The sequence below is a fragment of the Agelaius phoeniceus genome, chromosome 8 (genome assembly GCF_051311805.1).
Source record: "Agelaius phoeniceus isolate bAgePho1 chromosome 8, bAgePho1.hap1, whole genome shotgun sequence".
Taxonomy (NCBI): domain Eukaryota; kingdom Metazoa; phylum Chordata; class Aves; order Passeriformes; family Icteridae; genus Agelaius; species Agelaius phoeniceus.
The window spans coordinates 26254703-26282457 of record NC_135272.1 but is presented as its reverse complement, the minus strand read 5'-3'; the positions used below and the strand labels follow the sequence as shown (position 1 = coordinate 26282457).

General features: G+C 39.8%; 3 protein-coding genes across 26 annotated transcripts in view; 2 read left to right on the top strand and 1 right to left on the bottom strand.

The window, feature by feature from the left end:
* MIGA1 (mitoguardin 1) overlaps positions 1-3485 on the top strand; it is a 34044-nt gene extending 30559 nt beyond the window's left edge. The window contains exon 16 of the mRNA XM_054638282.2: positions 251-3485. Coding sequence (XP_054494257.2) covers positions 251-469 — 219 coding nt within the window. The 3' untranslated portion in view covers positions 470-3485. The remainder of the gene's footprint in view (positions 1-250) is intronic.
* A 908-nt stretch (positions 3486-4393) lies between these two features.
* Positions 4394-27351, top strand: NEXN (nexilin F-actin binding protein). Of its 17 annotated transcripts, none has more exons than XM_077182353.1 (14): positions 4405-4546; positions 11752-11833; positions 12900-13091; positions 13230-13311; positions 13394-13542; positions 14897-14938; positions 16075-16260; positions 16340-16513; positions 18784-18969; positions 22859-23059; positions 24352-24573; positions 25650-25835; positions 26413-26770; positions 26868-27351. In XM_077182353.1, exons 2-14 carry the CDS (start codon positions 11807-11809, stop codon positions 26879-26881), a joined length of 2019 nt encoding a protein of 672 aa, XP_077038468.1. In that variant the 5' UTR covers positions 4405-4546; positions 11752-11806; the 3' UTR covers positions 26882-27351. The 17 variants fall into 17 exon arrangements, with proteins under 17 accessions (XP_077038478.1, XP_077038468.1, XP_077038476.1 ...); XM_077182357.1 differs by having other exon boundaries at positions 4461-4477; XM_077182356.1 differs by having other exon boundaries at positions 4525-4546; positions 11756-11833.
* Positions 17319-27755, bottom strand: part of FUBP1 (far upstream element binding protein 1) — a 33653-nt gene continuing 23216 nt past the window's right edge. For all 8 annotated transcript variants that reach the window (XR_013183295.1, XR_013183298.1, XM_077182369.1 and 5 more), the window contains one exon: positions 17319-18255. Coding sequence is in view for 6 of the 8 variants with exons in the window: in XM_077182369.1 (XP_077038484.1) it covers positions 18238-18255 (18 nt within the window). In the remaining 2 variants the exon portion in view is untranslated. The remainder of the gene's footprint in view (positions 18256-27755) is intronic.

Sequence of the window (27755 nt, the reverse complement as noted above, 5' to 3'; positions counted from 1 at the left end):
CATTTTCCTAAGATTAAGGCTAACAGTAAGAAACCATAAGAAGTAAGTAACATTCACTTTCATATGAATGTTTTAAGCCCGGAACTGTTTTGCAAAGGCTGTTTTAGCACACTTCTGCCTCAGCACCAAAATAATACATAATTGGATGCTTTTTGGGAACATGTTAAAGAAAGAGCTGTTAGCATTGCATACTTTTTTTTTCCTTTTTGTAACTGAAAACAAGTTCTTCCTTTTTTTTTTCCCCTACTAGGATCAAGTGCTTTTCTTCCTCAAAGACATTTTTGATTTTGAGAAGGTGAGATACTCAAGCATGGAGAGCCTGGCCGAGGACCTGACGCAGCTGCTGATGCGGCACACGGAGCTGCTGCTGGCCTACCTGGGGGCAGACTCACTGAGGCACGTTGGGGCCTGTGTCAGCGGCCACAGGCCTGTCCTGACCACCGGGCTCCTGGAAGCAAAAGTACAGTAAGCTTCAAATCCCTGGTGAATGGCAGGGAGTGCACACAGATGTGCTCTTTTCCACCCTTTTCTACTGTGGCTGTTACTGAGCAAGCATCTGGGAATGCATCGTGTTGCTAAGTATGGAAAAGGACTCAGGGAGGTTAAATGTACATCTGTGAAAAGAACTGGGGAGTGTATTACTGTATATACCTAAATTAATTTTGCAGCTCAGCTGTCGCTGTATTTATATTTCATGTATCCCAAAGCTTTTTTCTGTAATATTCGGGTAAAGTTTATTTATGAAATACTGTACTTTTGCACAAATAATTTGTAAGTGAAGCTGATGGAGTTGTTTCCTTTAAAAGCTTATAGTACAAAATGTTCATTGCAGAGTCTCCAAAGCATTAGGTGTCTAGATCTAGAAGGTGTTTTGACTGGGGTGTCTGCAGTCTCTGATTCATGTGACACGTGCAATAAAGGAATCACACGCACAGAACTGAACATGTTGCCCCTGCCCCAGAATTCCATTTGTGTGGGTGTAAGCAGCCATTTTGTACTACAGTGTGATGGAGCAGTGCAGGAAATGCAAGCACCATTTGGGCAGGAGTGACTGCCAGTATGCAATTTTTACTTTATTTTGATTTAAAATATCTAAACATCACTAAGGTGTTTTAAAATACTTCTTTATATTTGAAAAGCTAGCTTCATCAATTAATTTGAAACTTTCTTGTTCTAAAACCATTACTACTCAATATAGTGGTAAATGAACCAATGTTATTCTCAGTTCATATGTAGCATTTCAAAATATATTTTTAATAAGTATGTATTATAAGATTTATTAATAATGAAACAGAATTGAAGGCAGTGTTTTATAATTTAATAATTTGTGTCTTCCTCCCTTCTTCGTGGGAAGTCAGGTGTCTGTTTAAGAGGAGATTTATGCAGTTGTGGCCACCTCTGTGCAGTGTAAAACTGTGGCTCAGGCCATGGAACCCTGAACTTCAGACAGGAGCACAGCACCTTCAGAAGGTATGAGGCACCTTGCAGTAATGGCTTTTCCTGTTCCAGAGGTGATAAATAATGGTGAGCTGTTATCTTTGAATTTCTGTCAACTGAAGCAATGCTTCACAGTTAGTTTAGTCTCTAAAACTGCACTTAGATGCCTTTGCTACACAAAGCCAGCCCACAAGAATCTATCCCATGTCAAGAAATACAGAGTAATTCCAAATATTCAGATACTTGAGAAGCATGTTGTTAAAATCTGGGATATCAAAACAAACTGAGACTAGCAACATTTCAAATTTCATGTCAAACACAACCCAAAAGGATGCTATTCAAAATGAGGGCCTGTCTAATTCACAGATTTTACTGAAGCCAGCATTTTGCTCCTTTGTTGTACTCACTTGATAAATACAAAAAGTGATGAAAATGTGTCATATTACTTGTGTGAAATGCCAACTGATTATAGTTTATTTAACAAAAAAGAGTATACTCTATATGTAATAAACCAGAAATTCCAAATGCTATTCTTGGCCTATTTCCACTGTTTAACTTGCTGAGCTTGGCACCATCCTCCTTGCTGTATTTTTTTTTTTGTCTGCAATGTGTCTTCAATACAGGCATGTGAAGTTTTTTTCACCCACCTCACTTAAGTTTTGAGAAGACAAATATGTTTAAGCTATGTGCATTTTGGCAGCTTTTTGCAAGTTATGAAAGAAATTATATTTAACAATAGCGGTGTCTTGTTGGATTCAGAATCGATAGGAATAGCTGGAAATAGAAGGAACAGAGTAAGTGTTCTGCATATTCTACAGCAAATGTATGACCTGTAGGTAACAGAGCAAAGTGTCTGCTGTGATTTGTCTGGTCTAATAAAATTGTATGAAGAAAATTATAGCTTAACATATATCACAAAGAAACAGAAATGCACTTCTTCACAGAATTAGAGGTATATTGAGATTTTCATATTATTTACAAAAAGCTCTTGAAGAAACGGAGTTGCAGATGAGATTATAAATGTTTCCAGACACTTGGAAAAAAATTAAACCTTGAAACTTGGTCTTCTGTCAAAAACAAAAGGATTGTTTTAAACAGAAGAATAAGAAAGGTCTAATCAAACACCAAACTATTTAGAAAATGGGGAGAAACTTCATAATACCTGACTTCAGCATTTGTGTCCCTTTCAAACAGGAGCACTTCTGGACACTCACAGAGCTCAAAAGTCCACAGAGTTGGACTGGAATTGAACCAATGTATTTCCCATACGAAATAAGAAATACAGGATCAGGTTGTTATAAGATGCCACCAACAAACACTTGATTGAGAAATGGTAAAGAAACCAAAAAGAAGGAAATAGAGAGGGAAATGTCCGGGTACAGGTGGGAAGGCTTTTGATCTCTGAGTCTTTTTCAATCTTTTTCTAAAAAGCACCCATCTATTCTGAGTGAGTAACTAGCTCCAGAGAGAGATGCCAGTTTCAGTGGGGGAAGGCTCTCTCCTTGCAGCACAGAACTGCAGTCAGCTCTCTTACAGCCTGCCCCTTGTGCTGGACACAACGTTTGTTGATAACCAGCTAAAGTGTGGCTAAAGAATTCAGAAGTGCACCATGTCTGCAAACACAAGTGCCAGAGCTGCACCACAGCAGTGATAGCATGATGCAGTTCTACTCTAGTTCATTCATAATCAGACTCAGAATTTAGTTTATAGTGTCTAAATTTAGGTAGTTTTGAATGATACTTTCCATCCTAATAAGAACAAACTAAGTTTAAAAGCCATCCTCTTCTTCCATAACAGTACTCCTAAGATTAGAAATGTTGAATGCACAGGGATTATGAAGAATCAAATATTTATATAGTTTGTAAGTTAGTTTTAATAATAATTTTACTTTAAATGTGTTCTTAATGATTATTATTCTTCCTTTTTGTAGTTTGGTTTCTGTCAAAGTAAATGTGTCAAATCAAGTGTCAGTAAGAGTATTTGTGACCTTTCTATTGCCTAAATGAACTGCAGCTGTGTATATAAAATAAAATATTTCAGTGAAACAACTGTTGCTCATATAACTGTATCTGAAATTTGAACAGTTCTTGAAATCTAATGCAAAATCATTTAATATGGGAGGAATTTTGATACCAGTTAGTCATCCTGAAATTGGAGTTTTCTGCCTGAAATCAACAAAGAACAACTATTACAAAATTTATTATATAAATTAAAAAAATATTGTATGGGAGCAGGCTTTGGGCTGTCCAGTTTCATTGTATACAGCTGTTACATTGTAACAGCCAAGCTGTTGTCTCATTTGGTTTTAGGAGATCAATTTTTTCAGGCTTATTTCCAAGCCAAACTACCGTACTGAGTTCCAGTTGTGGATTAAGACCTCCTTTATGGAGTAATATAAATAATGAAATAGAGGACATAAAGAGTTTAACCCCTACTGCTCTGCTGTGGAAGGGCCATGTGCCCGTGCTTTGATCTGCCCAGATTTGTTTTGTGTTGCGTGTTTATGTGTTCATCTGCTGACAGCGGGTGGGTCCCTGGCAGTCAGGAGCCCCGACGCCGCTCCTGTGCTTCAGTACGAGGGTGGCACTGGGGGAAAGCGCCTGCTCTGTCCTTCAAAAGGCAAACGCCTTTCGTGTCTGAGCTGTGATGGCCGTGGTTCAGATCTGCACAGCCTAGGGTCATGTGCTTATTGTCCTAATGCTGATAACCCAGCTGAAAGTTGGGCTCAAGTCCGGCAGACACAATACAAGGGAGATAGGAAGAGGAAAGTTCTGCACTGGAAACCTTGCAGCTGAACATGTAGGAAAAAAGTCATTTTCAAGCAGGAAAAGGAATGTGTTCAGATGTAATAAAATCACGTTTCTGCCGCTGCTTTGTAAAGTTCCCAGCGACAGGCGCTGCTTTGAGCCACCGCGCTCTGCCTCTCGCAGTCTGGCACTGGGGAGATTCCTCCCCGCTCCATCAGCGAACTGTCACATTACTATTATTAGTTGATCGCTCTCCATGTGCCATTAACCGACCCGGCTCCGGACCGCCGTAGGTATAAAACCCCGCGGGCCGGCAGAGCCGGGGCAGCGGAGCGCTCCCTGCGTGCGGGGCCGGGGCTGCGGTGAGTGGGGCTGACGCGGGGCTGCCGGGCAAGCGCAGCCCCGCCGGTACCGGGCCGGGGGGCTCCGAGCCGAGCCGGGAGAAGCCGCTATGCTCGGGACCAGCGCGGGCAGGGCGAAAGCGGGCGGCGGGAGGTGGGTGCCGGTGCGGGCGGTGGGTCCCGGTGCGTCCCGCGGAGCCCCCGCCCGCCGCTCGCCCGCTGCCCTGCGGCAGGGCCGGCACGGCCAGGGACGCGCAGCTGAGCCTCGCCGCCCCGGTTATTTATAGCTCGGTGCTGCTTCCAGCCCAAAATTAGCCTGTTGGCCGTGCTGCTGCCTGCCTGCGGGAGGGGGGCTGGCTGGCTGCGCCCCCCGCACGGCCAGCGAGGGGCCGGGCACGGCGCGCCGAGCCGCAGGGCCGGGGACGAGCCGGGCCGGGCCGGGCCAGCTGCCGCGGCGCGGGGCTCGCCTGGAATGCGGGCGCCGGGCGCGCGTCGCGACTTTTATGGAAAGTTGCAGCGGCGGAGCGGCGGCCGCAGCCAAGGGGCGCTCGGCAGCGCAGCCCGCCCGCCGCCGGAGCGCCCCGAGCCGCAGCGCGGGCAGCGCACAGGTAAGAGCGGCTCCGCCGCCGCGGGGCACAGCGTGGCCCGGCCCCCCCGCCCCGCTCCCTTCCCCGCCGCCCCTCAGCTGGCCCCGCTGCCCCGGCGGGCGGCGGGGCTGGGGCTGGGGCTGCCCGCGGCGCCCCGCGGCCGGAGCGGCGGCGGGAGCGGCGTCTCCTCTCGCCGCCGAGAGCCGCTCCGCTCCGCCGGCCGCTGGTCCGAGCACAGCCCGCAGGGCTGCGGGGCAGCCGCCCGTTCGCAGCGCGGCCGCGGCGGGCAGGGCCCGGGCCGGGCAGCGCCGGGGGCGGTGCGGCCGCAGTCGTGAGGGAGCGGGGCCCTGAGGGCGCGGGGCCGGGCGGGCGCGGCCGCAGCGGTTTAACCGAAGGCGCCGCCGTGCGCGGGGCTCTGCCCGCCCGGCCCCGTGAGGCGGCCCGGGGGACGCGGAGCCCGGGAGGGCCGTCCGGCCCTGCCGTGAGGGACCCGCGGTGAGTGATGTGCGGTTCATAAAAGTTAGCTGAAAATCCCCGAAATCCCCGATTTTCGGAAGCTGCGTGTCTCTAGGCGCGGAGTTCAGTTTTGTTGGTGTGGTGTTCAGCAGCGAGGGCATACTGGATGCGTCCATTGGTTCTGCTTCACTCTGAAGTGATGGCTGTAAAACAGAGGGGCTTGGAAGAAATATCTGGCTTCTGTGACAGGTTGCAAATTAGTTATTATCACGTTTGTTTTAGGTAAATAAGGGCTTCTTTTAAGCTGACAAGTACTGAAAAAAACGTGTTTAATGAAGCATCTTAGAATTTCAAGAGTTAATCAGCAAATAGATGCATGGTAGAAAACACTGTACTCTTAACCTTAGATCTCAGGTCCTAAGAGACATTAGCTCTCCTAGAAAATTGTCCAAGTAAACGAAATTATGAATTATAATTAGTCCTATAGGAGGGCCAACTGTATCATTAAGGAGCATGCAGAAGTATGAGAATATGACTGGTCTATGCAGAAAGCACAGTCTGGTGAAATACAGGAGCTGGGTAGATCAATTAAGACATTAGTAAGGAATACTTTGACTGCATTTGGAATGTATTAGATGAGTAGTTTTCTCACGGAAAGAAGCCAGGCAAGCATTGATGTGGTTATCCAGCTTTGAAACTCCTTTAAGGAGAACCAGTGCTGTGGTCAAGCTGGCTGTGGGGAGGCAGTGGGAGAGCTCATGGCACTGGGAGGGCGGTGCGGGAGGCAATGGAAGCGACCCTTGCTGCGCACTGAGGGCAGCTGTGCCTGCTCAGGTGAAGGTGGTACTCGTGATGCAGCTTTTTACAGGCATCAGCACCACCAGCAGGGTAGGGCTGCTCCAGGGGAAGCAGCAGCGTGGCTCTAGGAAGCCCTGGAGACCTCTCCTTTAGGGCAGAGGCAGAGCTCAGGCCATGGCCACTGTGGGTGACCACCCCTGCTTGAGTCTGAGCTGGCCAAGAGCATTTCTGACAAGAGGCAGAAAGGCTGTGTCCTGTCAGCAGGGAAGATACCCATTGCAATAGCACCTTGCCAGCACTGGTGTTTCCTTGATCTCTGCAGTCCTGTCATTGAAGTCAACAGAGCACATGGTTCATCTTCAGCTGCTGGACACAGTGGGGAATGGAGGAACTCTGGCGTGGGACAAAATATCCTGGTTTATCTCTTGGGGACCTCAGTTCACAATTTACTGCCACTTCCATTAGGATCAGCAGATACCATGGAACATGAAATCGTGGGCCAGAAGATCCCAGCAGGACTTGCCCACTACCAGAGCAGTCTCTGAACCCCCACTATGTTTGCTCTGAGCCTGTGTACCCCATAACAGCAGAATAGAGTAAGGAATCAACAGACCTTTTGTACAGAGAAGGGTGATTACATTTTTTTAACAGCTGGGCTGATTGGCACCGCTGCTTTAGGAGTGTTTACAGCTGTATAAAACATAGGCATCCTTTATAATACATATGTTTTTATAAAAACACCCTATCTGCAAGGAGTATTCTACAACAAAATAAGACTCTCAATAAATGTCAAAGTGGGATAAGTTCAAAGATTGAGGAAAAGATTGTAAAATTATCTGGGTCACTTGTTGGTAAGCATTCTGGTCTTTAATGATGAAGGCTTAATGAAGGAAATACAAGTGAGTGGAAGTAGTTTTGCATTTTGTATTTATACAAAATGAGAAGTTTAGACAGCTGGTATTAATTGTCATAACTTACTGGCTGCAGTGGAGCTGATGGTTGATGCCAGCTCAGGATGTTCCCCTGTGCATGATAATTTTAGTATCTACTTCAGTATCTGTAATTTGGTACAACAACTGGTAGTGTCATTCCAGAGCAGTTACAGGCAGGACATAAATGATGACCATTTCCCCTGCTCTGTCCAGTTCTGTTTAATATTTTATTAAATATTCCAGGGCTGTGGACTGTGTTTGTCTCTGCTTGGTGCTTTGGCTGCAAGCAGTGAGTTTCCAACTCTCACAGTTTGGTTTTCTTATATAATGGAGACTTCCCTGCAAGTAGATCACAAAGAGGAGACAGATGGTAAACGTAGCTTAGACCGTGCCATGAAGGGCTTATTTATAACTCACAGTACCCAGGAGGAGAGCAGGGGGCCCTTTGAAAGGAGAAATCACAGAGGAACTGGACCTTTTTTTAAAGTCCTGCCTTCATACTCCTATTGTAAAGAGTGCTGTTTGGTTCAGGGAAATGATGGTATTTTTTGTGTCTCATGTGAAGATGTTTATCATGCCCCTGAAACCAAGAATTTTTTAAAAGAAAGTGAATTTTATTATTTATAGGAAGGTTTTTTATTTTTTAGTCTGGTTAAAGCTGCACAACGTTTTTTTTTATCAATTGAGGACTATGACCTGCTTTCAGAAATGGAAATTAATTAAATTTAAGGAGATAGATTTTGGGACTTGTGAGCCATCAAACTTTCTGTGTCCCCTTAATGGTTTTCTTTTTTGACTTTTTTTGCCCAAAGTAAGATTTTAGGGAGGCTGCATGAAAAGTTTAAAAAGTGCTATGATCATAACAGGTCAAGGCATATCTGAGCTGATTGCTTGTCCATTTACAGTAAATGAGTAAGATGTTTGAAAGCAGCAATTTATATTTTACAGAACATTTCTGATCTGTTGCCTGGTTTCCTATGTAGTAATTGCTTTTGTATTAAATTTTCACTTGAACTTTTCACTCTCTCTGCATTACAGCCAGTCAAATTAAGTGGCATTTTCTCTTTTTTCCAATTCCAGAGGTAGGACCATTGATCACTGGGTACAGGTTAAATTTTTCTTGAGGAGAGGACCCTTCAAAGGGACCCTGCAGTCTGGTACTTTCAGTATAAAGCTCCTAACACCAGACTAACTTTATCAAATATATGTCATTTAATTGTAGGAAAGATAAAATGTGGAGAGAAAAAAAAATTGCACTATTTCAGGTGAATGCTGGAGTGATGAGTTTGGGATGCAAAGGGTAACAAGCTGAACTTGTTTTTTGATCACAGTTATGTTCAAAATTATCATCTGGGATTTTTTTTTTGAGTGGGAAGCTTCAATGAGGAGCTCTTACATCTTCTGCTGAGGTATGTTGATCTTGGGAAAGAAAAGGTGAGACTGAATATTAAGATTGGACAGATTTGTAATAGAAGAAATATTTTGTGAAGTAAGCAACTAAACAGGCAGGCTGGTGTTGCCTCAAAAAATAAGAATTGCTTTTATTAGATGAACTCTGGGAAAATACAAAACAAGAATATATACATATAAATGGGTGATTTAATATAACTAGTTCATCTCAAAAGGGAATTAGTAGGTCAAGGTTTCTTGGGTTGGAAAATCTATTACTGCATACTTTGCAAAGCTATTGGCAGGTGAGGAGGGCACTGTTCTTCCACAGTTTGTAGGTGTCAGGACTTCCTGATGCAGCCACTTGGGTTTTCTCAGCACCAATTCATTGACCATGAGCCTCTCCTGATGCTCCCTGAGGCAGATGCAAAGGAGCTTCTGTCTGCAGTAGTTCCTGAAGCTGTGGCCACTGCCTCACAGACCCAACCCAAAAATCAAGAGTTCTTCTTTTTTTCTTCAATATTTTGGTTGTCTTTATTGGAAATGACTCATCTGCCCTCAGGGGTGCCCGAGGCAGAGTCCAGCTGCTCATCCTGCTCAAGCTTTAATGGCCATGGAGCAGGGTGGGAGTGCACACATGGGTGCTATCATGTTTAGCAGTGTGCTGGTGCTTTATATCAATATCTTTTAGCATCAGAGGTGGAGGTAGGATGACTTGCAGAGGCAAAATGCCTTAGAGCCAGCTGGCTAACCTTCAAACATATTAGAGTTAGTGATGCCAATGAACTGGAAAGCAGCCTAAAGTAATAGCAGATATGGCAGTATTCCAAATGGCAGAAACATATCTGCCATCTTGAAGGCCCACAACCTGTTGCACTGGCACTATTTTGGAAGTTCAGACAGCAAGAATTTACAAAGATTTCTTCCAACATTCGCACTTCTAAGGAAAATTTCAGATTTTTTATCCCACTGTCAAGAGGTTCAGGTAATTGGAGCTATCAGAAAGGTTCAAGACAAAGTCTTGACTCAGGAACATCATCTTCTTCTTACAATTGATTGCACATAATAAACTTTGGAATAGTCTCACAATGCACAAATGACTTTGGAATAGTCCTTTTTCAGATGACTTTAGGATGAAGCCCTATCCATGGGGTTACTGTGGTCACGATTTGTGGTAACCTTACCTTGAGGTGTTGAGGTGAGATGGAATTTCTTGTGACAGATTATCTTTGAGTGTTCTCTGCTCCAGCCAATGTCAAGGGTAAAAGGTCTCTGTGTCCCAGGTCACTTCAGTGCAAAGATGGCACCAATTCATGACATTCCTTTGTTTTCTGATGGCTTCCTGCAGTAAAGCTTTGAGTCAGCTGCTGGATGTTAAGTACAAGGCTAAAGTGGGGAAGGAGCCATCAAATGAGCAGAGCAGCAAAAGAAGAGAACAGAGAACTTTCTCTAAGACCTGCTTAGAGAAACAAGGGAGTTAAAAGATTTGAAGTTACACTGATCACAGTGGGGATTTACTTACATGCATAGAAGTCAGCTAAAGCTTACAGAGACGTGCAAATCCTGCACAGTGTACAAATGGATGCTAAAGCCTATGGAGACCCTGAGGCTACAGAATGCTGATGCAATTATCTGCCTTTCTAGACTCCACACAATTCTAACATGCTGTTGCTGACCTGAAACCATCTCAGTAGGAACTGCTACTTAGTGATTATATGTCCATGTGTTCACAAGTGAGAAACCAAAATACCTTGGAATCCTATCAGTCTACAAATGAAGGAGTGGGCTGGGGGTGGTGTGACTTTCCCTACTAACTGGTTGAAAGGGAACACCAAAGTGTTCTCCAGAACATCTCTATTGAAGGCAAATTTGAAGAGTTTAGAATTTGTAAATAATCAGGGCATGTGTTGGTAGCTAAATGCTCTTATTTCATATGTTGTGACTGCTTTCATTGGGAAAAACATCCCAAGATCTCTAAGAATCCCATTCCTTTTGTGTAGCTACAGCTGTGCCAGTGAGCACTGGTGATGTTGGTATATTTTTGAAGAGTTTACATGGAAACAACTCTTAATATTAATTATTTTCAAAAGTACATAAATATTTCTGTGTTTATAATCTGTTTGCAATTATCACTTAGACAATTTGAAAAACTAGAGCTTAACTTTCCATATCATGAAAATCCCTGACTTCAGCTCCTCTAAACCACAAGTGAGAAGTCCCTTCCAGTAGTAAGCTGCTTTTCCAGCATTTTTGCTTAAAATCTTTGAGCCCCTTATTTGCACCATGTTTGGCACACTGAGTTTAGGCTTTCCTGGGACTCAGAGGATCAATACAATACAACAGCAGTAGCACTGGAGTCACATCATGATTTCCTTCCTCCCATGAGCTCTGATAGACCTGAAGCTGAAAAGAAAAAGAAGTGAAAGTGCCTTCCTGTTAGCTCCCTAGTATACAGTGTACTTTAATATTTCTAACAATTTTCTTCTGAAAAATGCTATGTAATTTCCGGAACACAGCTGAATTATACAAATGCTTTATCTGTACGTGGCTTACCTTTCCCGTTTCATCGTTACTGCCACCACTTTTCCCTGGAGAACAGCCCTGGGAGGAGGGACAGCAGGACTGGTGCCCGTGTGCTGGGCGAAGGGCCGGAGATGCAGCGGGGGCTGCCCCAGCCCATCTCTCCTCGGCGGCCGCAGCCCCGCTCACGGCTCGGGCCGGGCGGGCCCCGGAGCTGCGGGACGAGCACCGGGAGCAGCAGCTTGGCAGCGAGCAGCACCGGCAGCCAGGGCTTGGCTCCGAGTTCTGCTTTTTGTTAAATGGAAATTAGAACCCAATATCTAGGACTATATGGAGGAGTTATGAGCATGAATAGTGAATCATTAGCTTGTTCTTTTAATTACTGTGGCATACTTAGAGCCTATTCATGTCTGCAAAAGCCCCAGCGGACCAAGTGAAATTGTGATCCATCAATTTCAGCCGATGCAAACTTATTTACAGGAAGATGGTTAAAGCATCATTTAAAAGGAAAAGAAAGGAATGTAACTACAACTGTTTCTTTTAGGTAGAAACTGAAAGCCATCTTAAACATACCAGGTGCAGAGCACAATACAGTAACCATGAATGACATTGCACAGAAAACTGAGGTATGTACCAATTTTAAAGTAATCAAGGCAATGTAATAATTTACAACTGATGCTTGCAAAAGTAATAATTACAAATAATTGTAAAAGACAATTATACTGAAAGTCTGCTGGTATTGCCATTATTTTTAGACAATGAAAGGGGATTTGTTAAATAACTTAAGATTTGATGGAATCTGTGAATTATGTTCTTATTAGAAAAACATGAAGGAGGAGGGTGAAATATTGAAAAGGTTTAAATGTTGGTGGCGAAATTCTGGGTAACATTTACATCTGATGCTAAAATGTAAATATACTAGGCTACTTCAAGTATTTCCTCTTCTCCACAGACTTACTGAGTAGCAGGAACAAAAACTTCTGGTGTGACTGGGAAAATATGAAACAAAGCATGTTTTTAGACAGTTTTCTCAGTATTACTTTATTGAGAGCATTCCTGTTGTCATCACTGTAGAAAGACAAAACTTCACAGTAGTTCTGAAAGTGGGAACCTTTGGTGTTTGGACACCCACAGAGTAACCATTGGCAAAGAAGTGTCCATTTGCTGTATCAGCATCAGAGCCCTGGTGGTCCAGTGATCTTTGCACTTTGTAACATAAAATCTCTGGGCTCCTGGTTTTTTTCCTAGATATTGAAAAAGTAAGCATATTGCAAATTTTAAATTAAGAAGTACTACTGTTTATTTAAAAACTATAGATGGCCGTTGAAGTGTTGCAGAAAAACTCTCACATGTATTGCATTATGTATCTATGTCTTTTTATCTCTTTTAAATGTTGGGGGCAGAGAGTCTCTTTGGTGACTGCTTAAGATTGAAAGCTACAATAAAAATCTGTACCTTATTTAATAGTTTAATATAATGCTGAATCTTGTTTTGGATATTTTAGTATTTATGACTATTTATGAACAAATATAATGATGCTTAACTGATGGCTCATGGCACAAAGTTCATAATCTCAATTGCACTTCTGTTTTATGTTCTTACATTCTTTCTAATCCAATCTATCAGAATATTTCTGTCCATCTGTTTCACCTTTCTTTTTCTTATCTTCATTTCTTCTATATCTTCACCAAGATTCTGCTTTCTTCATCTAAACCCGTCCAAAAGTCCTATGTGCCCAAGCTTCACAAGGGTGATGTAAAGGATAAATTTGAAGCTATGCAGAAAGCAAGGGAAGAAAGAAATCAAAGGAGATCTAGAGATGAAAAGCAAAGAAGAAAAGAACAATATGTTAGAGAGAGAGAATGGAACAGGAGAAAGCAGGAGGTTATTGTCTTTGCTAATATTTTGTGTTATAATATTTAATATTATATCTAAAAATCTATTCACATTATTTGAAGACAATAATACTGGGATTTCATTTAAGTTATAAAGACATTTTACTTTCTGTGCTTCATCAACTAGATGAAAGAACTGCTTGGATCTGATGAAGAGGATGACACCAAACTAACTAAAACAGAAAAGGGTTATGTTCCAAAGCTCATAGGTAAGAGAGGCCTGGCTTTAAAGGCCACAGAATTCCCTGGGTGTTAGATGGAACTGCTGAGCTGTGCATTTCATGTCCACAGGAACTGTTAAAGGCAAGTTTGCAGAAATGGAGAAGCAAAGGCAAGAAGAAGAAAGAAAAAGAACAGAAGAAGAAAGAAAGCGCAGAATTGAACAAGATATGATTGAGAAAAGAAAAATTCAAAGAGAATTGGCAAAAAAGGCACAGGAGGTACGTTTATCTGATCACAACAGTCAGGATGTAATTGTTAACAACAAACACTAAAAATGTTTTGTATTGATCAGAAAGATTTGATCTTAAGATTTCTCATAGTAGAGATTTACATGGGAGATGCTCAGTGGGGTGGAAGTGAGATATAATGTTCAAACAGTCTTCGTTTCTTTACAGTAAAAATTTTCTTGTAAGCTCCAGAGTTGAGTTGCAGATGAAACTGGGCAGGCATAAACCTGTTAAAAACCATGCACAAATTTTGGTGTCATATGCATATAAGTTTAGTAAACTAATTTGAAAATGTTTCTTGTATTTTATAAACTCTTACTTTAGACAACCTTTCTTTGTAAGTTAGTGGATAGAGCTCAGTGATACATGAACTAAGGTAAGCAAGAAGTAGTAAGAAAACACCAGTGGCAGGTAACAATGAGACAACACTAATGCAGTAAAAATAATAAATCATGAAGATCCAGGTCATGTTTTATTCACTTGCCATTTTCTGAATCATCATTGCATATATATATATATATATATATATATATATCATATGAACAGACTCCAACTTTTATTGATGCCAATAAAGCAAATTCTGTCTTTTGTAGGATATCAAACTTAATTCCTTTTGCAAGTTTTCTTCAGTGCTGCAAATACTGCAGTGAGAGTAAGCATTTAAATGATAGACTAAAAACATATGCAAATTTCTATTTAACCAAATGATAGTAGTACTTCATTTAGGTTTGAATTTGTTGTAAGAAATAAAAAGCAGTGCTGTAGGAGAAGTTAGGTTTTGGATAGTCTTTTCTACTAGAACTTCTAACATGGTTAAAATTGTACATTTAATTTGCATAGTATCTAGCACATATTTAATCTACCCTGCAAGGCAGAAGTACTTACATGTAGAATTTTATAAAATGTGTGTCAGTTTTAGGCCATAGCATAGGCACAGCATAGGAAGCAAGCACAGCATTAGGCTTTTTTCAGGAACTGAGGGGAAGACAATGTCACTTGAATCAGAAATGATCAATGACTTTGCTTTGGGTTTTTTTTAAATTTTTTTTTTTTCCACAATTCTGGAATGTTTAAATGAAGACTTAACATCTCAAGTACTGTTCTTGGTTCAGCAGTGTTGAGAATGCTTTAGCAGACTTTGTGTCGGATGTTTTATGTCTTGTTGCCTCTTCCTTGAAAAGCTGACCTATCTGAAGTATTCCAGCAGAGCCTCTGGCCTTACCACCTCTGTGAATTTATGTGCTACATACATATCACTGATACAAAAAGAATTTCCAGTTCTATGTTTGCAACTCTAAGGCAAAGAGCCAAATTAATGTAATCATATGAAATTCTCATTTAATAGATTGATGACTTTAACAATACGGGAACTGAATCAGCAGCTGAGGTAATCAGATTTTTTTAAAGAAATGTTCACCTACATTTTTATTCACTTTGTTTTATTATTGTAATTTGGGTTGGGAAAACTTAGAAAACAGCACAGAAATACCTAATTAAAGTTCAACCAAGGAGTTCACAAATTTTTAACATATATGGAACTATATCTATACTTGAAGTTAATATAATGAAGTCTGAAACAGAGCCTGCACTATGAATACTTTGTGGTTAGTTAAGAACATCTAAAATGTAAATATTCAAAGCCACCAGAATTATTTTATATATGTGAGGAATTCTTTTCCTAATATATATATATATTAGGGATTCTTTTAAGTCCTCTGGCTTTGCAAAGAATTATCTTAAAAGCTCTTTGCCTTAAACTTGAAATTAAAGGGGGATTCTGACAATATACAGATGTTTGAACACCTCACTCAGTTAACTTTGTTATTTGCTTACTAATATACCATACGGGTTTTGATTTATCTTGCAAATAAATGTTTCATTTCAAAAACTGGGCCCAAAGGTCCTATTGTCTTTCACTAACACAAGAAAATCACACTCCTACTACAGTTTTGGAAAGAAAAAACTAAACCTGCAAATTCATCAGTTTTAACTTATTTGGCAGGAGGGAAAAATATGGGTAAATTATATTTTGGCAAATAAGTTGTAAATAGAGAGTTGAAGCAGCAACATCCTTCAAGAAACAATTACTGTACCTGACAAATTACGTATTAGAAATTACAAATTACATATTTCTGTGTTGAGCTATTGGCTTATTCCAGCTGCAGTTTATTATAATTTACATAATAAATATAAAACTGGAAGTAGAGTGTGGTTACAATTGTTGTGTATTCAAAATTACACCTGTTCTGTCCCAAACCTTGAGGTTTTTATGGCAAACAGTTAATGAAAATCCATAAAGAAATTAAGGAGTTTGCCAGTTGTTATGTTTAAAATATAATTCAGTTCTTTATATTCTTCAGATATTAGAGGAAAACTATTGACTTTATTCTTGTGGGTAATATTCACTACAAGTAAATCTTTTGGAAGCTTTGGTGCACGCACATTAAACAGCAGGTTCATTAAGAAATGAGGCTACCTAGAAGTCAAGTTTCATGAAAATGTAATAAATATCTTTTTGGACAGGAAGGGGATGATTCACTGCTAGTTACAGTAGTGCCTGTAAAAAGCACCAGGAAGATGAAAATAATCTCTGAGAACACAGGAAAGGAGAGAGCAGAACAAAGAAAGACACAGGATGAAGAAATGGCACTAAAAGATGAGGAACAAAACCAACTCCTTAAGGAACCCAAGTGCCTTTCATTAGTCCAGGTAAAGCAGTCATCCAAAAATACCTACATAATAGATATTTATTGGCTTCAGATACAACTGTTTCATTTTTCTTACACAGGGTGAGAATGAAAACAGTGAAACTCAAGATCCTCTGTCTCCTGGTAAGCTTAAAGTCACATTTGAAGAACTGGAAAGACAAAGGCAGGAGAACCAAAGGCGGCAAGCTGAGGAAGAGGCAAGGCAGCGCCTGGAAGAGGAGAAACGTGCCTTTGAGGAAGCCAGGCAGAGAATGGTGAGCACATCTTTTGTTCGTGCTGGTACACAATTTGCACATTCCTTCCTGTATGTGATTCTTCTCTTTTCTTATTCCTTATCTCTATTTCAAGCTGTTAAGAGTCTGGAAATGAGTTTTTAAAAGACATTTTTGACCTTTGCTCTAACTCAGTAACCATACTGGCATAATGCTTTAGACATTCTTTTAGTAAACCAAAAAATAACAGTGTTTTGATTTTGCCAGCAACTTAGTAGATTTTTTATCTATGCTTTGTAGTATCTTAAGCTGTAAGCCTTCAAGAAGATGAGTGGCTGTTTTCTCTGAAGTAGTGCTGCAGATGGTTCAGTAATTGGTTTTTGATGTAAACATTCCCTAGTAACAGAATGCTGTTTCTTATCCCCATATTTATTTGTAAATGTGATAGAAATATACATCAATTACAACTCTCCTCTTATGAAGAAAGGCAAAAACAAAAAGACAGATCAGCTCTTTTTTATGTACTAACATAAAAAACCCCAAACTATAGATTACTAGAGGGAGTCCCCCAAATTCTCAGAAATGCAGCCCACAGATCCTGTTTTGTATTACATGGAAAACTGCCTCCATATGTGTTCTTTATCATAAGTCAGAGTTAGATCAGCTATAAACAGAGCTCACTATATAGTTTGTTCTTTGATCATACTGCAGGAATCACACACTTAGTATTAACCTAAGCTAACCAGATAGTTTAGCTTAGCTTGTTTTTCCATGCTCCATTTCCCCTGTATAGTCATGATCACTATGACTTTCTTAATTCGCATACAAAATTCACATACAAACAAGATTAACAAGAAATGAGATTTTAATCTTCCATAAAAACTTGGAAAATATTATTTATAGGAATTTGCTAGCTTTAACAGAGTATAATTATGCATGAACAATTTTAGAAAAACAGCTCTAGATCACTATTTTGATTATATTTCCAAAACATTCAGGACATTTATATTCTACAGAAACAAACTTAAACAAAACCAACAACACAGAACTTCTAGAAAGCTGAAACACACAAATTCCCAACTGGTCCATATTGAGAGAGTTCTAGTTTAGGCAGATACCCAAACTGTAGTTTACTGTTTCATCTCCACCTCCAGTAAACTGCTGTTGTTTCACACCAATAACCTTGCCGTTACGTCAATGACAATAAGGTTTGGTTTATGTTTGGGGAAAGGGATTCTAGTGAAGGAGAAGAGTGAAGAAACTGAAGGAGAGTGAACTCCATGACGTCACTTAGGTGTTCTAACTCAAGATTAGTTCACATCTCCCTTCCTTATGCTTATGCATGTATTTATCACGTAATATGAAATAATTTACAAATTCTCCACATCAAAAGAAATTTTTTAACATGAAGCTGCTGACCAGTGGTTGTCAAAATTTGAAGTAAATCTTTTTCTTAAGAATTCAGCAGTTAATTTCCTTAAATTCTTCAATTATTTTCCCTTACAAATTTCAAACAAAGATTTCTCTAATTCCCTTAATGGGCTATCCCATATAGCAGTCCCAGGGCTGCTTACAGTATAGAGATCTGGATTATCAGTGCTCTGACAGCTCCCAGTCACTTCCTCCATGAGCAGATAAAGTTCTCTGGGATGTCCTCTGAAAGGGGCTCTTGATTGCAGCTTGCAAACCACAGGCTTCTCTTAGCACGTCAGAGTTCACTGGAGAGAACTATAGCGAGGAGATCAGAGTATCTCAATTCCTTTTCTTCAGTGATGATTAAATGTCTAAAAGTAAAAGAAACAAGAATCTCAGTCTGGGATAATAGCAAAATGCTAACTGATTCAGTTTTGCTATAAGACTGTACAGCATTTCTTTAGGTGGTGCACGGATGAAAGCAATTTCTATACAAACAAAAAGACTTGAGGATATAAACATCTACGAAAATGATGTAAATAAAGAGAACAGAGAGTGATTTACAGTAAATGATCCAACAATGAGACCATAAAGTATGTACTTAACTGTTCAGCCTCTTCCTGGTAACACACTGTTCTTTGAATTACACACTCAACACAGTTTTAAAAATTATAAAAGCTATGTGTAGGATACTGAAAATTTCTTTTCTCGCTCCCCTGGCTAGAACAAAGATTAAAATGATTCTCACAGGAACCTAAGTCTTGATGCATTTTTTTCCCCCAAAGAGAAAACAGTACTTATAAAAGATCAGAAAGGAATGGAGTATTTATTTGCAATAAAGAATATTTTTTCTTGCTTGGGTAAGTCTTTCTACGTTTTCCTCTCCCTATTCTCTTAAGATAAATGAAGGTGGTGATGAAGAATCTGAAAATGCTGTTAAAGAATTCCGCCCTGGTAAACTCAGACTCAGTTTTGAGGAGATAGAAAGACAGAGGAGAGAAGAGGAAAAGAGGAAAGCAGAAGAGGATGCACGACGACGCATAGAGGAGGAGAAAAGAGCATTTGCTGAAGCAAGGAAGAACATGGTATGGTATTTTGTTTAGCACAGAATTTAATTTTTACCTAAATCCCAATCTGGAAAGAAACTCTGGGAAAAACTTTTAAATAAAGTCAGGAATACATGCTTCAACTCCTTCATTAATTAGTTCACCTTACTATTTATTATAAGGTAATGGGGTAAACTACTCAGGTTCATTTACCAAAAGTCATCAGAGAACAATCCCTCCTCACAGCCAGCCTAGAGAGGATTTCAGATAATTTAGTCCAAACCAGGTATCATATCCAGTGGGTATTATTACACTAGATGCAACATACTTGGGAAGCAAAATGTTTCCACAAGGAGGGTTAATTGTTTTGGGTTTTTTTTTGGGAAGAGCAATTTCTTTTACAGCTCCAAGTTTATTCCCCTACCTCTACAGCGTGTCCACTCTTACTACTAAAAGCACTACTAATTAATGACATAATAGAAAAATGCTCACTGCAAGTATGTATCTTCCAGCCATCTGTGGCTCTTCAGGGAGAAAAAATTAAAAGGTTGAGCTCTGCTACTTGATGTTTTTAATGTTTGTTCAGGGAAAAGCAACAATAACTTGTGGTGTTTACCATTAGAATACTTTGTAATACTATCTTCCCTTAACAAACACAGATTTCTGTCATATGCAAGGACTTCTAAAATTTGAGTTAGGATTAAACTGAAGAGAAATTTTCAGGGGCTTAGGACTGACTGACACTACCTGAAAGCACAGAAAGATGCCTGATTTCAGAGGTTGGCAACTACTATTTATATTAAAAAAAAAAAAAAGTGGCCACAGAGCTTTTAACTGTGGTCTTCATACTTAGTCCAAGCACTTCAAGATTCTGCAGGCTTTTGGGTATAAGCCAGTTACTTATTGGTGGATATCAGGAAATACAACATTAAATTACAAAAATATAAACTAGAATGAAGTAGTGTTTGTTTCAAAAAGGGAGGGGAGGACCTGCCAGGCTAGAACTGTGGAATAACCCAGGCATCTGGTAGCATCTTCCTACATCCTCTGTGGCTGAACTGGGAAAGGCCAACTGTGTGCCCAGTAACATTTTCTTAATCACTCAAAGCAATACTTGGGAGAGAAATGAAAACTTTGTATGAGTACTGATACTGCCAGCAGGGCTCCCTCTGCCTGGAAATTGGGCCAAAGACTTGTGCTGAAAGACTACCTAGAGAAGCTACCATGTGAATTTATATTTGATACTATACTGAAAAATAGTGTCTGTCTGTATCTCCAAAGACAGAAAACAAAACCTAAAGCCCCTTAAAAATACCCTCAATCCAACAAAAGAATGCTACTGGAGACTTTTTATGAAAAGGCAGTAGAGAACTAAAGGAAGCACAGAAAGCATGTGCTGCTTCTGTTTTTTCCTGCTTTCTTAAGAAACTCTTTTTTTTGGCCTCAGTGTAGCAAGAACCTAAACCCAAGTGTCCAGGCAAGCAAAGCCTCACTGATAAACAGGGTGTAATCCATGAGATGCAGCAGAGTGGCTGTGACTGCTCTACTTGCAGACAGTGAAGGTGGTCTGGAACTAAAAAAACCCTGAAATATATTTTTAGCATTTATGCACTTGAAAGTTCTTTGTTAAGTAGCATCCTGAATATGAATACTACATTTTCTACTATTAACAGAATATAATCCTCTGTTTTCCTTATTTCCCACTGCTACAAAATGTAACAGCAGTGAAGATTGTCCTAAAATGTTTAAAAATATAATAGTCCTCCCTTTCGAAGGCAGTAAAAATGAACATTAAGTTGTTATTCCAGGAACTTTTTAATGTTCATTCATTTCAATTTTCTTTTGGAAGGTGTAGCAATGGCAGTATTGTGGCTGGAAAACACAAATGCCACCTCCTTTTGGATCTCCCTCTTTCACATTTCCTTGTGCTATTTCCATGCTCCCCAGCATCAGTGTGATCACTTCTGCACTGAAGCAGTTGTCTTTCCCCCCCATCAATCTTTTTCTCGTAGAGACTGCAAAAAAAACCTGTCTTAGCACAAAAAGCCCCCAAAACAATACAAAAAAAAAAATTTCCTGTTGACTGTGCTGCACACCATGACTGTTACAGGAATGTTCATCACTACCAACCATTTCCACTGAGCAGAAAAAAAGAAGTGTGGCCTAATTTCACAAAATATGGCTAAAATATTTACTGAACTAACCACAGAGGTTTAGTGCATCGCACAGCTCAGCTAAATCTTTGTGTTTTTTAACCAGGGATAGGTGGCTGTCTTCATAACTTAGTTAGAAATACAGAGACAACTGCTAGTGCATGCACAGCTTTTGAATTCTTTAGGGCAAATTCTGAATTGATGCTTCTTGTGGTCACTTAGGTTTGGTATCTTCTTGAAGTCATGAGCTTATGAACTAATGCACCACCAGCAAGAGAATTTCATGTTGCTTTGCTAATTTAGTTATGGGGAGCCTCTAAAAACTGTGAGGCATAGTTTTCACTGTAGGGAGGAGTTCACAGCTTTGGTTTTTGACTTCACTTCTCTCTAATACAATTTCAACAATTATGCTCATATCACACAAAACAAATGAAGAATGGAAGGAATGGCGGTGCTGAAGTCCAGTTGTGAGCTTAGAGGGAAAAGCTGAGTAAAATCTGTAGTGAATAGGAGAATTTGAGTGGGATTGGGCTAAAAAACTACTGAAAGAGCTGTGGCAAATAAAGAGATGATATGGGCAAAGTAGGCCAAGAGTATGGTATGAACCAAGATAACACCAACAGTAGAAAAAGGTGTGGGTTCCAGTGGCAGTAAGCAGCAATAAATACAAGTAGTGCCAGAGGCTCTAACAGAAATGCCTATTCTCTGTCCCTTTATAGTCAGAGCACTTTCTCAAAAGGAAATATTGCTCCTTTAATTATTGCTATCATTTGACTGATTACTGCTGTTGGAAATGCCTACAACTTAGGGCACATTGAGCTCTCCCATGTTTGCCACAAGGCTTTTCAGTGCCAAAAGCCACATCACCCCCCAGTTCAGTACCTGACCAGTGCCTGACCTCACCTCACCTTTACCCACAGAACATTCCTGTTGAGACAATCTCTGTTAGTAAGTTTATATAGTTACATACACATATATTCTTATACATAAACTTCCATTAAAATTCCTGTATAACACACTGTCACTACTGGCTGCTTTTGTAGTGTTCAGATTCATATTTTAGTATTTCAGCAAATTCAGTCTGATAAATATTAGTTCTTGCACTTGCTGCTTTGGACATAATGAAAGCTGCCTTTCCCAGGCCCTACTATCTTACAGATTAGTCTAAAAGATAGGCAGCTGCTCCCAATGCCAACCAGGATAACCCTGCTCTGAAGCCATTCAGGGACAGGGAGAGGAGGAAACCCCTGCTAGTGGGTGTATAAATCAATAAACTAGCCACATAGCTTAACTTAAACAATTTGTGCAAAAAGAAGAGCTTCTTCTGAATGTTCTGTTCCTTTATACTTACTGGGAGTACTAATACTGCTTTAGAACACAAATATAATTCAGATTGCTTAAGAGAAAGCTCACAGATAAATGTACTTCAGTGTTAAGAGCAATGACATTTAAATACAAACACTTTGTCTGAAGTAAACAAGAATTAATTGGTTTAGGTCCTAAAGGTGCATTTAGAGGACATCCTCCCCTACAGAGGGAAAATACTGCATTTTAAAAAACCACCTAATCTTCATTATAAAAGTTTAGTGTTGTAACTGAAGTTAAATACCAAGCCCCAAAGCACTCCCTCCCACAGCATCAGAGGAATGGCCACACTGGCACAGTGCACCTGTCTGTGCTGGGGCAGATGTGACAAACAGTCACTTTATGTACCAGAAGTGTCTGAACAATGCTGTGATTTCATCACAGATATAATTAATGCTCTGAATTTCCAGCAGGTGCTGGATGATGAATCACCAGAAATGTTTAAAACCTTTTCTCAAGAATCTCTTGTACCTGGTAAACTGGAAATTAATTTTGAAGAGTTGCTGAAACAAAAAATGGAGGAGGAAAAGAGGCGCACAGAAGAAGAGCGTAGGCAAAAGTTGGAAATGGAAAGGCAAGAATTTCAACAGCTGAGACAAGAAATGGGAGAGGTTTGTACATCAAGCTATATATTCAGTATGCTCTAAGTAAAAATAAAATTTATCACTTTGTTACTAAAAGTTTAAGACTGGAAAGAAAAACTCCTTTGAAAGAAGTTTTAAGTTAATGCATTCAATATTATGTGAAAGAAAAATAGAAAACCTTATTTGTAAAACATTTTATATAATGACATTTTTTGTCAGTAATTTATCAGGAAAATGTGTTTATCCACTCCCACCTTAGAAGCAAGTACAGTTATGAATTTGTAGTTTGGTTTTGCAATAATTTCTGAAAATTCTGGACGATTACTAAAATGATTAGATAATATTTACAATCTTGGGAGAACATAAATATCTGGTTCCCAAAAGACAATACAAAAACAGAAGTAAGAGACAGGGCAATATTCTTGCTTTCTCTTAGAGAGATACTGTGCTACCTAATGAGAATACAGTGGGCTCAATTTTTTTCTAATTGGTGTTTCAAGGGTTTGAAGACTGGCACAGTTGATTTTAAAAATCACACACAAATTCTGTTTTACATCCTAAATGTTTAAAACATCACATTGATGAACTTTACACTTCAGTGTGGCTGTGGGTGGCAATTCTTTTATTATTCCCTTTTGAATGTTAGAGAACAACATTAATTTATTGTTTTATTATTTTTGTTGCAAAGCTCGAGCAAATAGTAAAGGCTTGTGATGTTCTCAACTAATCCTGGGGAAGCAGGAAGAGACAAAGACACCCAGCTAAAATGCATGTACATCTTTACAATCAGAGGTCATAAAAGGAGGGAGAAAAAGATCAGTAATTACAGCTTCCCACATGGTTTGGCTACAGGATCCACAACTGCCCTTTCTTTTCCAGCCACAACATCTTGAAATGTCATTTACTTTTTCATTTAATTAGGAAAAGATAAAAAAGGCAGTACTTTATTTTTAACAAAATAGCTGTATTTTAGGGGATTACTTCATATCATATTGCAAGCAAGTAGAGGTGAATTTTGGACTCCAGGCAAGTTTTTTGTATTGGTCTGTGTGTGGTTTTCTGAATCCAAGAAGGGCAGTTTATTGACAGCAACCCTTGAACAAATGGCATATTCAAGCAAAGTATTTTAAAATCTGTATCTAGTTGAGATATGGTACAAATGCATTCATCATGAGATAGCAAAGAAAAAAAATTACAGGGGAAATTTCAAATAACCAACAGAACTGTAATGTATTGATTTATACCATCTGCAGGGAGAATAGGTAGTAAAAATAATGAGGGCACTTTTCCATCTTACACATTCTGTCATTTCTGAACAGCTGGAAGAAGAGTCTGAAACTTTTGAGCTAAGCAAAGAATATGAAGAATTGATAAAGCTAAAAAGAAGCGGTTCTATCCAGGCAAAGAACTTAAAAAGCAAGTTTGAAAAAATAGGACAACTGTCTCAAGAAGAAATACAGAAGAAGATTGAAGAAGAGCGAGCAAAGAGAAGAGCCATGGATAAAGAAATCAGAGAAAGGGAAGCTGAAAAATTTCAAGAGGTAAGTTGCATTCTGTGTATGTTAATGATCTACTTAACCAGCACACTAATGATCCAGCAGTGGAAAATGCTGCTGCTTTGATAAAATTTTGCTGTTTCCAAAATTATGTTTTCCCTTCTTTCCTGTTCCCTCCTTCGGATGCTTAAGGATATCACACCTCAGCATCCCTTAAAGAGACAGCACCAGTTTATTATCAGTGATTTGGTCAAGCAGAGTTCTGCTTTTCTGCTCAAAGCCCTACAACTCAGCATTTTAACCTGAAACCTGCCAGTCTGAGGGCTTAAAACATCCATACCTGAGAATTACCTATTAATCATCACTTGAACTGCTTCTCCTTCTGAACTCTTAATTCATTCTCCACTACATGAATGGAATAAAAAACTCAATTACCCAATCCAAACAATACCATTTGAAGATCAAGTCTCTCTGATGTACACTCACTCCTCAGGGTACAGCAGAAGAGGGTTCCTATTTATCTGTATTTCAGACCAGAACCTTCAGTTTTTCAGAGGGGAAACCCCAAGAAATGGAGTTAGCAGTGACAAAGTGGTCTGTAATCCATACGCTCAGTGTGAGCTTTTGTGATGAAATGTAAAACCCTTAACAGTACTAAGCCTGATCTGAACTTCATTCTGGGTCTTTTCCACAGGAGTCACTTCAGCATCAGCTCAAAGTCTGTCCTATTTGTGAGCTTTTATTTTAATGACTGACACTCATTGTTTTCATAAGGTCAACTGTTTCAGTGTTAAACCCAATCCAACATCATGGCAAAATAATCCAGTCACTGAGGATTTACAATTGCCAAGAAGTGCTCAACTTCTATATGAATAAAACTTCAGCAATATTTTTTCATTGAATTTTTGAAATTACTTTTGCAAAAATCTTGTCCTATCCTTGGATGAACTATTACAAAACTCACCCTACATACAAACAAACTTCTGAAAAAAACCAGGTCTCTGTGCGGCTCTGCTCAGTTAAAAAAAAACTCTGGGAACACAAAACTAGTTTTCCTAACATATATATGTCTGTGGCAATAAATAATAGTTAAGCCCTGTTTTTAATTATCATTTCCCAAGGATGACGACGTAGATGTGAGACCAGCCATGAAATCTGAGGCTCCATTTACTCACAAAGTCAACATGAAGGCTCGTTTTGAGCAAATGGCAAGAGCCAGAGAAGAAGAGGAGCAGAGGAGGATTGAGGAACAGAAATTACTACGCATGCAGTTTGAACAAAAAGAAATCGATGCAGCATTACAAAAGGTATAAATTGCAAAATAATATTCTCCAGTTGTGTCATTTAACTTAGCTTCTAATTACCACTGTAGGCAACACTACCAGATACAAAAGGAAAGTTCTGCTTCTTTTAGCAGGTGCTAGCAATTGCTGAAATAATATAAAATTGCTTTTGGTGTTTGCACATACTCTCCATGGAATCAAAGAATGGTTTGGGTTGAAGGGGCCTTAAAATCATCTAGTTCTGACTCCCCTGATGTAGGCAGGGACACCTCCCACAAGATCAGGCTGCTCAAAGCTCCATCCAACCTGAACACTTGCAGAAGAGCGTGAGACACTGCTGACACCCTGTGTCAGAGTATGTGACATCTTCTGAATAGTCTGAAAATGGAATTGACATTCCTGCCTGTATTTTACACCAACATTCCAGCCTCATTAAAATGCATTTTACTGCCTGTGGCATACCCAGATTGGGTGCATTGTTATGTATTGAGGACAGATGTGGAATTTCCTCTTCTCAGAAACACAGTAACTTGTAATCAAACATGTGTCACTATCAGTCAGAGTGCTATTGCTACTTTAAATTCAACTTATTTTAAAACAGAAAAGGGAAGAGGAAGAAGAAGAAGAGGGAAGCATTATTAATGGTTCTACTTGTGAAGATGAGGATCAAGCTCGATCTGGAGCTCCCTGGTTCAAGAAGTCACTGAAAAACACATCAGTTGTTGATGGCGAGCCAGTCAGATTCACAGTTAAAATCACTGGAGAACCAAAACCTGAAGTTACATGGTGGTTTGAAGGGGAAATGTTGCAGGACTCTGAGGACTATCAATATATTGAAAGAGGAGAAACCTACTGCCTTTACTTGCCAGAAACCTTCCCAGAAGATGAAGGGGAATATATGTGTAAAGCAGTCAACAATAGAGGCTCAGCTGCTAGCACCTGTATTCTCACCATCGAAAGTAAGAGCTAGCAATTTGCTTGTATCTCAGTCTTATTATCTTTCCTGTTATGAAAATCTAACTTCCTCTCTCTCTTAACCCTCTTTCTGTTTTCTAGCTGATGACTACTAATGCTCTACTTTAGCTGGAATCTTTCTTCCCCTCAACTTTCTTACTGCATCATCTCTTTCTCTGATGGGGCCAACTAAAGAAAGCAAGGATGTGCATTAATTTGTCATTCCTGCATCAGATAAGAATATACCCTCAAATTGTGAGAATTCCCTACTCAATGCAAAAACTAGTACCAAAGGCTGAAACTAAAAGGAATCAATGTATGAAAGATCAACTGAAGGAAAAAGCTGAATTATCACAGTGCTCCAGCATTTGAAGACCAACTCCTGTGTAAGAGAATAAAGCTGAATACACGATCTGGAACTTCTGTAGTAGTGTAAATCTGTTGGTGTACCCTGCATGAGCACTGAATATTTAAGCTCTTTTACCTTATCCCAGAGGCACTGAACTGGCAAAGGAAATACTTACTGATGATTTTGAAAAACCCAAGTGTACTATTTTTAAAGAATAAAAGATGACGTAACCGCTCACCATTGCTTGAAGCAGCATAACTTCTTTTGTTTCAAAATGGGCTTGCACTGAAAATGTTCTGCTCTGATTAACCTATGAAGCTGATAATCTCAAATAAAAACCATCTCCTTTAGGTTTATAGTAGTCTTCAAAATACCAACACTTGTAAAACTCGTGATTTTTTTCATTGGTCGAATGACACCAAAACCGGTGGTGACATCTATGAGAATATTTTCACAAAGTGCCCATTTTCTCAATCTTAATGCAGTAAGTTTATTGCCACATCTATAAACACTTTTCTGAAGGCTACTGTACTACTTTTTTCTAAGACCTCCTGACATCAACACTGATGTTACTCTGCTAACACCCATCTGAACCACAGAGATGAAGCTTTGGGAGAAGTAACTTTACAAAAGAAGTCACA